General features: G+C 47.7%; 1 protein-coding gene across 1 annotated transcript in view; it reads right to left on the reverse strand.

The window, feature by feature from the left end:
* Positions 1-13444, reverse strand: part of GCC2 (GRIP and coiled-coil domain containing 2) — a 413631-nt gene that overhangs the window by 5551 nt on the left and 394636 nt on the right. The window contains exon 22 of the mRNA XM_078658140.1: positions 2204-2405. Within this exon, the coding sequence (XP_078514266.1) occupies positions 2204-2405 (202 nt within the window). The remainder of the gene's footprint in view (positions 1-2203; positions 2406-13444) is intronic.

Consider the following 13444-nt stretch of genomic DNA (forward strand, 5'->3'; position numbering starts at 1 on the left):
TTATTCATTTCAGGTTGGTTTGGTTGGTATTTTGTTGATGCGTTGTGAAGTGGCATACAAATATTCATTTGTCTAACATTTCCATGAGAGGTAAAACTCCGATTTACCTGTATTAATAGTATGCAATGTAATAGAAGACCGACACAGTTGAAGATAGTTATCTATAAGGCAACCTCGGACTTGCTATGAAACATGCATAGCTGGTGGACATCCGCAACTGTAATGCCCCTACTCTGTTCCTACTTCAAATCCACGGCCTCCTAAGAGTATCTTATGATTTAGTGACCTGGCTAGTTAACTGCTTGCTGCAGACAGATGATGCTATCTGTAGTTCACCAGTTCCAAATGCTTGCAAGGACAACTTAGCCCCCCATCCATCGGAGGTCTGTAGGTTGTGTACCATTATTTACAGCACTTTCAAACGGCAAGAGTGGTATGAAGCACTGTATAAAGAAAGTCCAGGCACTTAGTCATTATGTGAAATAATACCAACTGTCAGGAGATGACTGCAAATATGCAAATTCAGATATTATCTTTGGATTAATTCCTCTCTTGTCTCCAAATCTCACCTTTCTCTACTCTGTCTGAAGATGTTGCTTACCTTTCTTTACTCTAAGACCCAAAACCTGCCCAAATCACTCAAATTGCCGGAAGACCGTGTCCATTTCATTGAGGGTTTCCGATAAGTACAGCAGTATACCGTATTCTCTGGAACTCAGTGTAGATAATTATTCCTTTACCCAGTGGGATGGAAAAACGGGGTTGGGGGGGCGGACGGGGGGGGGGGGGGGCGGACGGTTAAGAGTGTCTCTTAAAGGGGCGTGGCAAATGTAATTAGGGGCGTGGCTTAAAACACTGCAAGCTAAAGATCTCTGCTTAGCCACAGTATGCTGACCGACTTGTGCTGTTTCTGTCATTGCGCCCAGATATATAATACAAGTAACATCATACCTACAACAAATCAGGACTATTGGCTTTGTCAATGGTTGTTAGTTGCAGAAGATAAATAAGCATCAACTATGGCTTGTATATAATATTGAAAAAGCTTCCACTTAAAGCCGTGGGGACACCACAACAATGTTGCTGGTCCTGGGTTTCAAAAGGAGAAGGAAATCCAGAGAGAATATGACTCTCGATTTCCCTTCCCCTACAACGCTCACCTGGCATGACGTCATGCCGTAACTTCTCCACTAGTGAGAAGTGAGCAGTGTGAGCACCTGCACATCAATGTGCGTGCTGTCACTGCAGTCCAGAAAAAAAGGACTGCCTGTGCCAGGGCACAAAACAGAGCCCGATAGAGACATGTTTCGAGGCCTCCTTTAAAAAACGGCCAGTGCTCGGCACCGGTGAGACCCAGCCAACTTAAAGCCTTGCCTTTACCCTTTTCTTACCCTTACCTTCCACACCAATGACACTTCCACTGTCTCAGAAAGCAACCTCACCTCCATCTTGTGCACATAAACAGGCCATGGGCTTCAACAACAGAACACACAGGGCTGTGTCACTCGTTCACTCAGACACTCATGCAGTTTGTAACCCACATCTCATGCACAACACACACTCATCCATGCAGTCTGGATCTTGGTGCTAGGATTCTGGGCCATTGTTAACAGTGGAAATTTATCTGAGTGAGCCAGTAGGCTCATACTCTTGTGATGCAGGTGACAAGGCCTGGCCTTGCTAACATCACTTCAAAACATGCTATGCTGCCCCCACTGCGTTACTCTTATTAACCTGCGGCACAAACACTAGTCCTCTGCCACTACAAGACTATGCTTAGTGCACCCCACACTAGTCCTCTGCCACTACAAGACTATGCTTAGTGCACCCCTTTCGGTTCAGGACTAGACTTGTGCAGGGTAAATTAGGGCAAACAACCATGAACAGAAAACAGAATACCAGATACTCAAACTTGGGCAAGCAAGGCAGGGGGCACTACTGTACACCATGAGCGGGACATTCCTGTCCCAACAGGCTAGTATCGGGTTGGCAGCTTTTGAAAGCTTATCCACAATGTGTTCAAGACTGGTCATGCAAACAATGGAACAGGATAAGCTTGCGTAAGCGACTATAAGTTAGAGAGCAGAACATATTGTGACTTGTCGATGAAAACATTCAAACACATGAATACATCTTTAATATTTATCTACTTGAGATAGTGTTACTATTATTTTACTGCACTGCCGTTTCTTTTTTCACTCACCTAGGGCAATGGCTACAAGCTTTCCCTTCTCTTCAGGGCTGAGGTGTAACATGGTGTCAATTACAGGCAGAAGCCGCTGTCTCTCACTGCCTGCCTTCAGAAATATGAACTGCAGAAGGACGTTCTTGAGGTATTCCAGGTTACTGACGGACTTGTCCCGTTCCTGGTTCCTTTCGAGTCTTCTGATTTCGTTCTTGAGAAGCTACGGAGAAAATATTTAGATCTGAATTAGGTTCTTTACTTGCATACAGCTCCAACAGAGAAATGCCCGTGTTTTAGGAATGTTAATCTTGTCTCAATGCAATTCTCTTTCTTACATCAATACTTCCTCTTTTAGGCAAATACTTCAGTAGGGAAAAAAATATGTCCGAGACAATTGATCATGTTAAAATTGTCCCAGCTTTTGATAATGACTTTTACACGCACTGAGGGGTATACAATGCATAGTGCAGTTTCCATTGGAAGAGCGTTTTTTCATTTGCCAATAACTTTGGTGTTGTTTGATGAATCTTTGTGAATTTTCCAAAACTAGTTTGATGGTCGCTTCAGCTGCTGTCTTGAAACTTTTGCGGTGATCCGTCAAGCAGAAGCAGAGATGAAAACGGGTGGGTCGGGGGGGGGGGGGGGGGGGGGTAGGGGAGGGGGAGGGGGAGGGGCATAACGCTTCTCCTCCATGTTAATTTCCATAGGAAAATGTAGAGACTGCTACAGCCAGAACTGCTGAACGGAATTACCCAAAATTTGGCAGAAAGTTAGCTTTTCCTCTAGAAAGTGACGTTTTTGTGAAATGGTGTAAATCTGTTCAGACGTTTGAGAAATGTAAAGGTTTTTCAAATATGCAACTGGGGCCGCGGTAGATCGGCGGCCCCTCCTGATCTCGGGGCCAAGATCTGATTGGCTGCCAACACTCCAAAGCAGAAAGTGCTGGCAGCTATCTTGTGACTCCGTTCAACCGAGTCACAAGAAAAAAAGTAAAAAAAAAAAAAAGGGGGCAGGGCAGAAACACCCTGACCCCAGAGGCCTCTGGGGCGAGGGGCCTTTAGGACCCCTGGTGGGCCAGGTCTCGGGGGCATTATCAAAATATAGGAGGGGGTGCACGAGGACCTCCTGGGGCAGTCAGATAATTATATGCGGGGGAGCCTCGCAGTTCCACCGCTGCAACGTGGCGCGCCACCTCCCCGGGGCTAAAATGACAAATAATGTGGGGTGCTGCACGGCTTTCTCTGCAGCCCCGGGGACCGCCACCTCCCCCAGGGTTCAATGACAAATAATGTGGGGGACCACATGGCCCCCGCAGGCCGGGGACCGCCACTTAACAGGGGGCACAAATATTCGTTAAAAAAAGAAAACTGGGGGGGGGGCATGTGGCTTCACCCGCTGCCCGGGGACCGCCTCCCCCTTTGGGGACGAAAAGACAACAATGAAGGGGGTCCGTTGTGGACCCTCGGCAACCACCCACCTCTTACTTAACATTGGAGGGGGCCCGCTGCCCCCCTTGTGGAGCCCTGGAGGGCCCTTGGGACCGCCACCCCCAGGGCAGGCTTCAGCAAGGTCCTGGGTTGACCACCCCCGGAATACTACAGTTTGCTATGGCTTGGCAGGAGCTATAGCAAACTCTCTGCTTTTACCACAGAGAGCAAAAATGCTCTCGCCTACAAAAAGCAGAGCAGTGTCTCTTTCCCTGCCTGTTGTGAAGCGAGCAGGAAAACAGATACTTTGCTTTGGGATCCAGGGAGCAGCTCCCTGGATACTAAAGCAATGCCGGCTCCAACAGGAGGCGGGGAGCCGGGAGGGACTGCTGAGGCCTCCAGCGTAGTGACCAGGCCTGGGGGATGGGGTCTCCAGGGCCAAAATCGGCCCGGGGAAGGGGGTCCACGCTGGTCCTCTTCCCAGTTCAACCGAGTCACAAGAAAAAAAGTTTTAAAAAAAAGGGGGCAGGGCAGAAACACCCTGACCCCAGATGCCTCTGGGGCGAGGGGCCTTTAGGACCCCTGGTGGGCCAGGTCTCGGGGGCATTATCAAAATATAGGAGGGGGTGCACGAGGACCTCCTGGGGCAGTCAGATAATTATATGCGGGGGAGCCTCGCAGTTCCACCGCTGCAACGTGGCCCGCCACCTCCCCGGGGCTAAAATGACAAATAATGTGGGGTGCTGCACGGCTTTCTCTGCAGCCCCGGGGACCGCCACCTCCCCCAGGGATCAATGACAAAAAATGTGGGGGGCCACATGGCCCCCGCAGGCCGGGGACCGCCACCTACCAGGGGGCACAAATATTCGTTAAAAAAAGAAAACTGGGGGGGAGGCCATGTGGCTCGCCCCCAGGGCAGGCTTCAGCAAGGTCCCGGGTTGAACACCCCCGGGATACTACAGTTTGCTATGGCTTGGCAGGATCTATAGCAAACTCTCTGCTTTTACCACAGAGAGCAAAAATGCTCTCGCCTACAAAAAGCAGAGCAGTGTCTCTTTCCCTGCCTGTTGTGAAGCGAGCAGGAAAACAGATACTTTGCTTTGGGATCCAGGGAGCAGCTCCCTGGATACCAAAGCAATGCCGGCTCCAACAGGAGGCGGGGAGCCGGCAGGGACTGCTGAGGCCTCCAGCGTAGTGACCAGGCCTGGGGGATGGGGTCTCCAGGGCCAAAATCGGCCCGGGGAAGGGGGTCCACGCTGGTCCTCTTCCCTCATTAAAAAAAAAAAAAAAAAAAAGTTAAAGGCCTGGCCTCAGGGGATTGGACTGGGTAGAGGTGCCGAGCAGTCCCCCTCCCCTTGAAAAAAAAGAAAAGAAGCATATATAAAGGCCCAGCCCCAGGGCCGAAATTGGCCTAAGGAGGGAAGTCCCGCGACACCCGCCTTATCCCTTTCAGGCCCCGGAGATGGGGTCTCCAAGGCAAAAAATGGTCTAGGGAAGGAGGGTGGCACACAGCCCCCCCTTTTATTTAAAATCAATGAAAGACCAGGACCCGGAGAATGGGGTCTCAGAGGCCGAGACAGGCCAGAGAATGAGGTCCCCGGGGCCCAAATCGGCCTGGCAGGGGGGCCGCGCAGCCTCCTATGCTTTTAACAACACTTTTTTTTTTTAAAGGGCAGGCCCTGGGGGTAGGGTCCCTGGGCCCACAGCAGCCCGGTGAAAGGGGGCCATGAGGACCCCTTCCTAAAAATGTGGTTAAAAAAAAAGTTGCAACTCTCCTGGAGGCCCGCACCTTTCGCCACCAGTAGTGTGGAAATTGGAGTGGGTGTATGAAAGGTTACATGGGGTGTGAGTGGGTGCGTCAGATTCTGTGGATATCATCAGTGATGTAATTTGAGATGTCATGAGTGATGTCACTGACCATGTCATGAGTGATGTAATATGTGAGGTAATAAGCAGTGCATTGCAGGGGCACGATTTATAGTTAGCTCAGCTAACTATGACTACTGAATTTCTCTGGTTTTGTACGAGTGAAACCTGAGCCAAACTGTAACATCTCTGTAACCTTTGTTTTTTTTTGTGAATATATATTTTACCGCCTGGCGGTCGCCAGTAGGTAGCTAGAGTTAGTTCCTTGTTTCTATAGGGAAAGCATTTTTTGACTTGCCTAGAACTTGAGTGCCGTAAGACAAATCTTCACATTTTCCCAAAAAGGTGCCACAATTAATCTGGTTGTTCATGGAAAGTTTCAGGGTGATCCGTAAAGCGCGGGCTGAGAAAAAGGAGGGGTCAAAAAAAGTGCATTTCCCATGTTAATTCCTATATAGTCTTTAGATACGCCTGCAGCCGGAAACAATGGACGGAATTACATTGAATTTGGTAGAAAAGTAGAGTTTGGTTCGCAGATCACACTTTCAGTTATTTGGTATAAATCCGTTCAGTAGTTTGTGAGAAAAAAGGAAATCCAAATTTGTTTCTCTACAATTGCGGCTAATTTGCGAATAATAACAAGCTTGGGCAGAGATCTGCCTGCTAACACTTCAACCATGAAGTGTTGGCAGCCATCTTGGGACTCTGCTTCAGCTGAGTCTTCCCCAATTTTTTTTAAAAAAAAAACGAAAAGTGGTCAGGGTAGGAATACACCGACACCTTAGCTCTAGTCTGATAGTCCCAGAGGGCAAAAAAACACTTTAAAAAAATGATAATTTTGCAGCGAAATCGTTACAAGAATGAAGAAATAAAAAGCAAGTGCGCTGTCCCGTGTAGTTTTTTTAATTTAGCCCCCTGTGGACCAGGTAATGGGCATTTATTTATTCATTTATTTATTTATTTTAGAGGTTTTATATAGCGCTGGCTGGACCCAGGGGTATCAGAGCGCTTTACTTTTTTGAGACAAGGTCAATAAGACAGGGGACATACATAGCATCAATGTATATAAACAACATAAAAGTCTCGGCCTGACAGATTTCTCAATAAAAAATATGGGGAATAAGCACACCAAAATGTGGAAGATGTTATAATCAAAAATATCATAAGGCTCAAATTGAAAAGAGAGCCGGCAAATTGCACAGTCAGAATAGGGAGGTTAGTGGTCCGTTAGGTTGGTAAGGAAGAAAGCAGGAGTGGAAGAAGTTGGGGGGTTGGAGGAGATAAGGGCTGAGGGTGGACAAGGGAAGGGGGGGTGCAAGGAGGAGTAAAGGTGGTAAAGAGGGAAGGGGAAGTGACGAGGAGGAAGGGCGAGTAAGGCTGAAAAAGGGAGGGTGGGTGCATCTAGGGTCGGACAGATGTGGCCGGTGGGAGAGAACGGATAGGGATTAGGGTCCCCAGTACTTATTGAGGAGATGTAGTTTGAGTTCTTTTTTTAAGCTAGCGTAGGAAGGGTTGCAGCGAAGGTCAGTTGGAAGGGCATTCCAAATGCAAGGTGCGTTACCGGAAAAGGATCGTGACTGGGTGGTTTTCATTTTTAGAAGGGGGGGATAAGAAGGAGGGTGTTTGTACTTCTCAAGGAACGGGAGCAACCGGCTTTAGTGAGTTTGTTAGCGAGGTAGGTCGGTGTGTTCTGATGGAGAATTTTGTGAGTAATGCAGGCTGTTTCGTAAGTGGACCTACCTTCAATGGGGAGCCATTTATGGGTTTTAAGGGCAGGGGAGATGTGGTCGTAACGCTTGCAGTCTGAGGTAAGCCAAGCTGCAAGGTAGAGCACAGATTTAAGAGGTGCTAGGTGGATCTTGGGAATTCTGGGGAGATGGCATTACCATAGTCGATGCGAGAAAGAACAAGGGATTGACTGCTAGTTTGAAATCATCGATAGGGATGAAGGGCTTGATTTTCTTAAGGTGGCGGAGAGTGAAGAGGGCTCCTTTGGCAGAATTGTTGATGTGTACCTTGAGGGTTAGGAGGTTGTCAAGAGAGATCCCTAGTGATTTGACTTAGGATGACAAAGATAAGGAGCAGTTGAGGGCATTAAGGTCAGAGATCCAATTCTGAATGGGGAGCTGGTTATTTTTAGGGGAAAAAAAGAATAATTTCAGTTTTTTAGGGTTGAGTTTGAGGTGGTTAGTGTGGAACCAGGCTTGAATCTTGATGAGTGTTGTTGAGGTGAAGGATGTCAGCATGAGTTTTAATCTTATAATAGAGTTGGGTGTCGTCGGCGGAGAGATGGTAGTTGATCCCGGCTTGTTTAAGAACGAGTGTGAGGGGTTCCATGAAAAGGTTAAAGAGAGAGGGAGAGAGGATGGATCCTTGCGGAACTCCTAAGGAGATGGAGGTAGGGTTAGATAGGCAATTTTGGATTTTGATTTGTTAAGAACGGTGTTGTAGGTATGAGACGAACCATTTGTGTGTCGTACCATTCAGGCCGAATCGATCTCTAAGAACATTTAGTAGAACAGAGTGGTTAACAGTATCAAACGCTGCAGAGAGATCAAGGAGGATCAGAAGGCTAGATTCAACATTGTCGAGTGAGTGGTGGATGTCGTCAACAATGTTTAGCATGGCGGTTTCAGCGCTGCATCCTTTCCTTAAGCCAGATTGGAAGGGGTCTAGTAAGTTAAAGTGTTCAATGTGTCTATCTAGTTGGAGAAGAACACATTTTTCCAGGGCTTTAGAAAGAAGGGGAAGGTTGGAGATGGGACAAAGGTTATTGAGGTCGTTTGGGTCTGCCAGAGGATTTTTGATAATGGGGGTGATTTGGCCTAGTGGCAATGAAGTGGGGACGCAGCTGGTGGCAAGGGAGCTGTTGATAATAGAGGTCCAGGAAGGGGTGATGATGTGTTTGAGGTTGTGGACAAGTTTGGAGGGGAGAGGGTCTTTGGTGTGGGAGGAAGGCTTGAGTTTGGTAATGATGTTGAAGACGTCTCTTTCAGTGACTGGCTGGAAGTTAAGCCATGCAGCATTGTTTTTAGGATGAGAATTAGGATGATAGGAGTCCAGGAAATTGGAGGGCAAGGGGGGGTGAGGGAGATCAGGGTTATGATGGGCAGTAGTGGGTGTGGGGGGAGTATTGATGGAGGGTGGGATATTAAGAGAGATGTTCGGATTGGTGGGGGTTCACAGTAGAGAGGAAGGATTGCTCAATTAGTTTAATTTTGTCTGAAAAAAAGAGAGCTATTTCTTCACATCTAGTCGTCGAGGCCAGAGGGACAGAGGGAGCGGAAGCGGTTTGATTGCGCACAATGTTGAATAGTTCTCTTGGCCTATTCTGAGCTCGATCTAGTTGTGACCTGAAGAAGGAAGTTTTTTGTCTAAAGATGTGGTTTTTGTAGGACGATCTAGCAAGTCTGAGGCGGGCCAGGTTAGAAGGAGAGGGGTGCTGTCTCCATAATCTTTCAGTCAGTCTGAGTCTGCGTCTTTCATTATTAAGAATTGTGTTAAACCATGATTTGGAGGGGATATTTCTTTGTTTTTTGAGTTTGAGAGGGGCTAGAAGGTCAAGGGTAGCAGTGACAGCTTTGTTATATTGTTCGGTAAGTTCATTAGTGTTAAGGGAGGGAGGGATAGCGAGAAGTTGGGCATGAAGTTTGGATTCAAGTAAGTCGGGAGGGATATGACAGATTTCTGATCAGTTTCATGGGTTTAATAGTTTTGGTAGGAGGGGGGGAGGCGGAGGTAGTTATGGAGAATAGGATGAGGTGATGGTCGGACCAGTCAATGGGAATGATGTTAGATAGGAGGGCTAGATCCTTGCTGGTAATGATAGCGTCAAGGGTGGCTCCTTTGGAATGGGTTGGTGACTGACAGATTTGTTTGAGGTCATTCATTTCGAGAAGGTCAGAGAGGAGGGAGATTGAGGGATCTTTGGTATCATTCCAATGGAGGTTAAAGTCTCCCTGGAAGATGTTTTTAGGTTTGGAAATTGTGGATTGGGTAAGAAGGTTAGATAGCTCGTCAATGAATGGGTAGTGATTTCCAGGCGGATTATATATATTGTGAAGGCGGATGGGGGGGGAACCCTGAATTTTGAGTTCGGCTACAAGGTATTCAAAGGAGGCATATTCGGCGTTATTGATAAGGGAGAGCTGTAGTTCGTCTTTGAAGATGATAGCTACGCCACCGCCTTTTCGGATGGGTCTATCTTTCCTAATGATGGAGTAGCCCGGGGGTGAGAGTAGGTCTAGAATGCTTATAGAGTGGTCATTAAGCCAGGATTCTGTAAGGAACGCGATGACAATGGATTCACTAAGGATGGTTTCAGAGATTTCTATAGCATGTCGGGCAGCGGAGCGGCAGTTAACAAGCATGCAGGTGAGGGGTTTGGGAGTGGGTTTGGGAGATGGGAGGGCATGGATGGAGGTGAGATGAGGAGGGGGTCTAGGTGAGATAGGTGAGAGGGGAATACGACTAGTCCCCAATATGACGGGGATGCTTGAGAAGGGGGGAGGTGTGTTCATGGTTGATGAGTATGTGGGGTAGGAATTTTGAAGGTCGGAAATCTCCCGGTGAGAGAGGGTGCAAGTGGTGCGGAGTGGTCTTTGAGCCCGGCAGAGCAAGGGCGTTGTTTTCCACGGTTTGGAGGTGATGGGGCTTATTAGATCAGGGCTAGCGGTGTTTCTTCGGGGAGGGAGGTCGCTGGATTTGAGGTTGTAGAAATTGTTCCTAAGACGAGAGAGATCTCTGGTAAGAGTGGAGAGGTTAAGTTCGATGTTGCGGAGGGAGTTTGAGATAAGAGTGAGGGGGTAAGTAGGGTGTGGGGGGGAGGAGGACAAATGGGATTCGGAGTTAGCTGCAGAGGAGGGTCTGCTCTGAGGAGGCAGTGAGCAGATGCAGGCAGGAGGCCTGTTCTGAGGAGGAGATGAGCCGATGCAGGCAGGAGAGCAGGTAGGGCTGTAGTTGAAGGGGAGAAGGAGTGGCATGTCGGGGTAGGGGGAGATGAGACCTCTGTGGATGAGAAGTTTGGAGATAGCAAGGAGGTACAGTTGCGGATTGGAGTAGGAGTGAGGGGGGGATAATGGGAATTGTGTAGTTCAGGGAGGGAGAGGATGAGTTGGGAGAAGAAGGGTGTGGGGTAGTGTGATTCAGAGGGTGTGAGGCTGAATTGGGACAGGAGGAATGAGGGGGTGGAGGATGAAAAGAAGGGGAGTCTGGGTGAGGAGTATTGTGATTCGGTGGGAGTGAGGAGGAGTTGGGAGAGGAGGAGTGAGGGGGGGTTGGAGGAGGAATGGAAGGGGAAACTGTGATAGAGGGCCAGGAGGGAGGAGTAATCGGGAGGGGAATGGGTGGGCTGATTGGGTGCAAGGGGGATTGGGACTGAGGGGGTGAGGAGAGGATCAAGGGGAGATCATAGTGAGGAAGGAGGGGATGGGTGATAACGTTTGCATAGTGTCATAGGATGTTGAAAGGTCAGGGGCGGAAGAGGTGGGCTGGTGGGGTGGGGGCGGTGGAGAGAGAGGAGGTGGAGAGTATGGGAGGCTGTTGGTGGAATTAGAAAGTTGGATGGCCAAGGATCTGAAATGGAGTTCGAAGGTGTTAAGATGGGGAACGACCGCTTGGATGAGGATTTTACCAGTTTTAAAAATGGAGATGTTGATTTCCCCACAAAAGGATGGAGAGTGAGTGGTGGAAAGTTTGTAGCCATGGGGTATTTTGGAAGTTTTAGTGACTGGGAGATGTTGGATGTTTAGATTATTAAATTAAAGGAGGAGGCGCATGAGGCCGCTCCCTCCATGGCCATTTTTATGCCCCAGGGACCACCCTCTCCCCAGGGCATATGATAAAATAAAAGTGGGGGGACCATGCGGACCCCTCCCCCGGGACCACCTCCTCCCTGGGGCTACAAATAAAATGAAAAGGGGGAACCACGCGACACACCTGAGCCCCAGGGACCACTACCTCCCGAGGGCTTATGATAAATGCAATGTGGAGGGCCTAGCGGACCCCACCGGGACCACCACCTCCCTGGGGCAATATATTAAATGAATAAAGTGGGGTGCGCGGATCCCCTGAGCCTCGGCTGTGGTTACCATTGACACTAAAGAGGGTGTCTGTGTGGAGCCCTGGGGCTCAACACCTACCCGGGGCCATATACAAGAAAGGAAGGGTGCCATGCAGCCGTCCCCCCTCCTGGAGCCATTTTTGGCCCTGTGTACCTAACCAGACTAGAAATATCTCAAGGCTCCATCGTCATCTAAAGCAAGAAGAATGAAAGTAATTTGATTTGAGTTAGTTTTGTGGATGCGACATGACTATACTGAAAACCAAGAAAGATTCTAATCAGATCCTGTGAAGGGCCATATCTTCAGATGCTTATAGAACACTAAATTGCACGTCTGAAAAACACAAAATAAAGGGAAGTTGGCTCCAAGGCCTGGCTGTCAAAAACTAAAAGGAGTCATCACCCATCCCAATAGACTGAGGGGCTACAACCAAACGACAAGAGGAGTAGCAAAGGGACCTGGCAAGTAAGTACAGCTGAAATTTGAAATATAGATAAATATGGTCTTGGTTAAACAGGGCCTGATGTACAGATCACAAATCTTTGAAGAGGACCCTTTTCATGATAGGAAACTAGGACAATAACAGCAATTGTGGTGTAATGCACAATCTGCAACCCTTGAATCCGGTATTGTGGTGCATCTAAATACAACACATTGTAAGAATCCCTTATTTCTAATAGTGGGCACCAGAGTGTGACGGAGGGTGGGGGGAGAGGGTTAAAGATCAGCTCTTTAAGCCAAAAGTCTAAAGACCCACGGGAGGAATCACCCCAACCCTGTTCACCAACAGTACCTTGTTCTTATTTCTATTTAGTTTCACAGCATTGAACCTCTTAAAGCTGCTTACTGCTTTATGACAGTCTGAAACTCCTTCTTGGGCCAATCCTGAATGGTTGCCCAGGCAGACAATTTGTGTGATATGCATATGCCACGAATGTAAGGCCAAACAACCAAGTCAGCTGAGCACGTGGGCTACACACATTGAAAAGGGTAGTACTCAAAGATGAGCTCTGTGGTGCAATGCTTCAGAGCTTACTTTGAAGATGATAGAAAATGGTGGCGAGAGACACTGGCCTCGATCTTATATACATGTTTTGGCATTTCTAAAGGGCAAACCTAGCAAACTAGCAAAGAAGCGCATGAATGTGATAAGAGACAAAAAGGACCTTGCATGAAATTATGTCCAAGGTGGCCGAGAGATTCAGAAAAACTAGAGTTGCCCTTTTGCCTTCATTAAGCATTCTTTGTAGGTCAAATAAGACACAAACCAATGCTGACTCTGGTGATCTGAAACCAGACAGCAGGGGATCAAACACTTGATTGTTTTCAAGAATAGATGCTGACTATGGAAGCGCTTTTCTAGAACCTTGCAAAGGAGTGGTACTAAAGATATAAACCTACAATTGATTCAAATCACCAGTTCAACATTAGTATATATATTTTTTGTTATAGCTGTCACACAAGTTACTTTTTCCAGGCTTCTTGCACTAACAAGTGAGAAAGGGATTCTGCAGCGAGCTTAAAAACTGATGCAGGACATGGCTCATAGGTGAACCCGATCTGATATTGAGCACACATTCACTCGTCGTCTCAGAGCAAAGTGGAACAATCACATGACTATCCTCTGTGCTTTCAAGCCGGTTAGCAGAAAGTGGGTCTGACATTTCACAAGTCAGAAAATATGCACGAATCGAATGGCTTTTATTGTAGAACACCCCTAACAAGGTATTGTGTAGTGTTTACAGGGAGTCAAAGCGGGGCTGCAGCACCTGGGATAAATTAATAACTTAATGATATTAAAGGTTACTTTGCAACATAATTCTATTAGATTAGCTTACTCTATACACAAAGGAAAATGGATATCTGGGCACTCCTAACTAGCTTTTTCTAGGCACAGGTTCCAA

Source organism: Lissotriton helveticus, chromosome 8, assembly GCF_964261635.1.
Source record: "Lissotriton helveticus chromosome 8, aLisHel1.1, whole genome shotgun sequence".
NCBI classification, from domain to species: domain Eukaryota; kingdom Metazoa; phylum Chordata; class Amphibia; order Caudata; family Salamandridae; genus Lissotriton; species Lissotriton helveticus.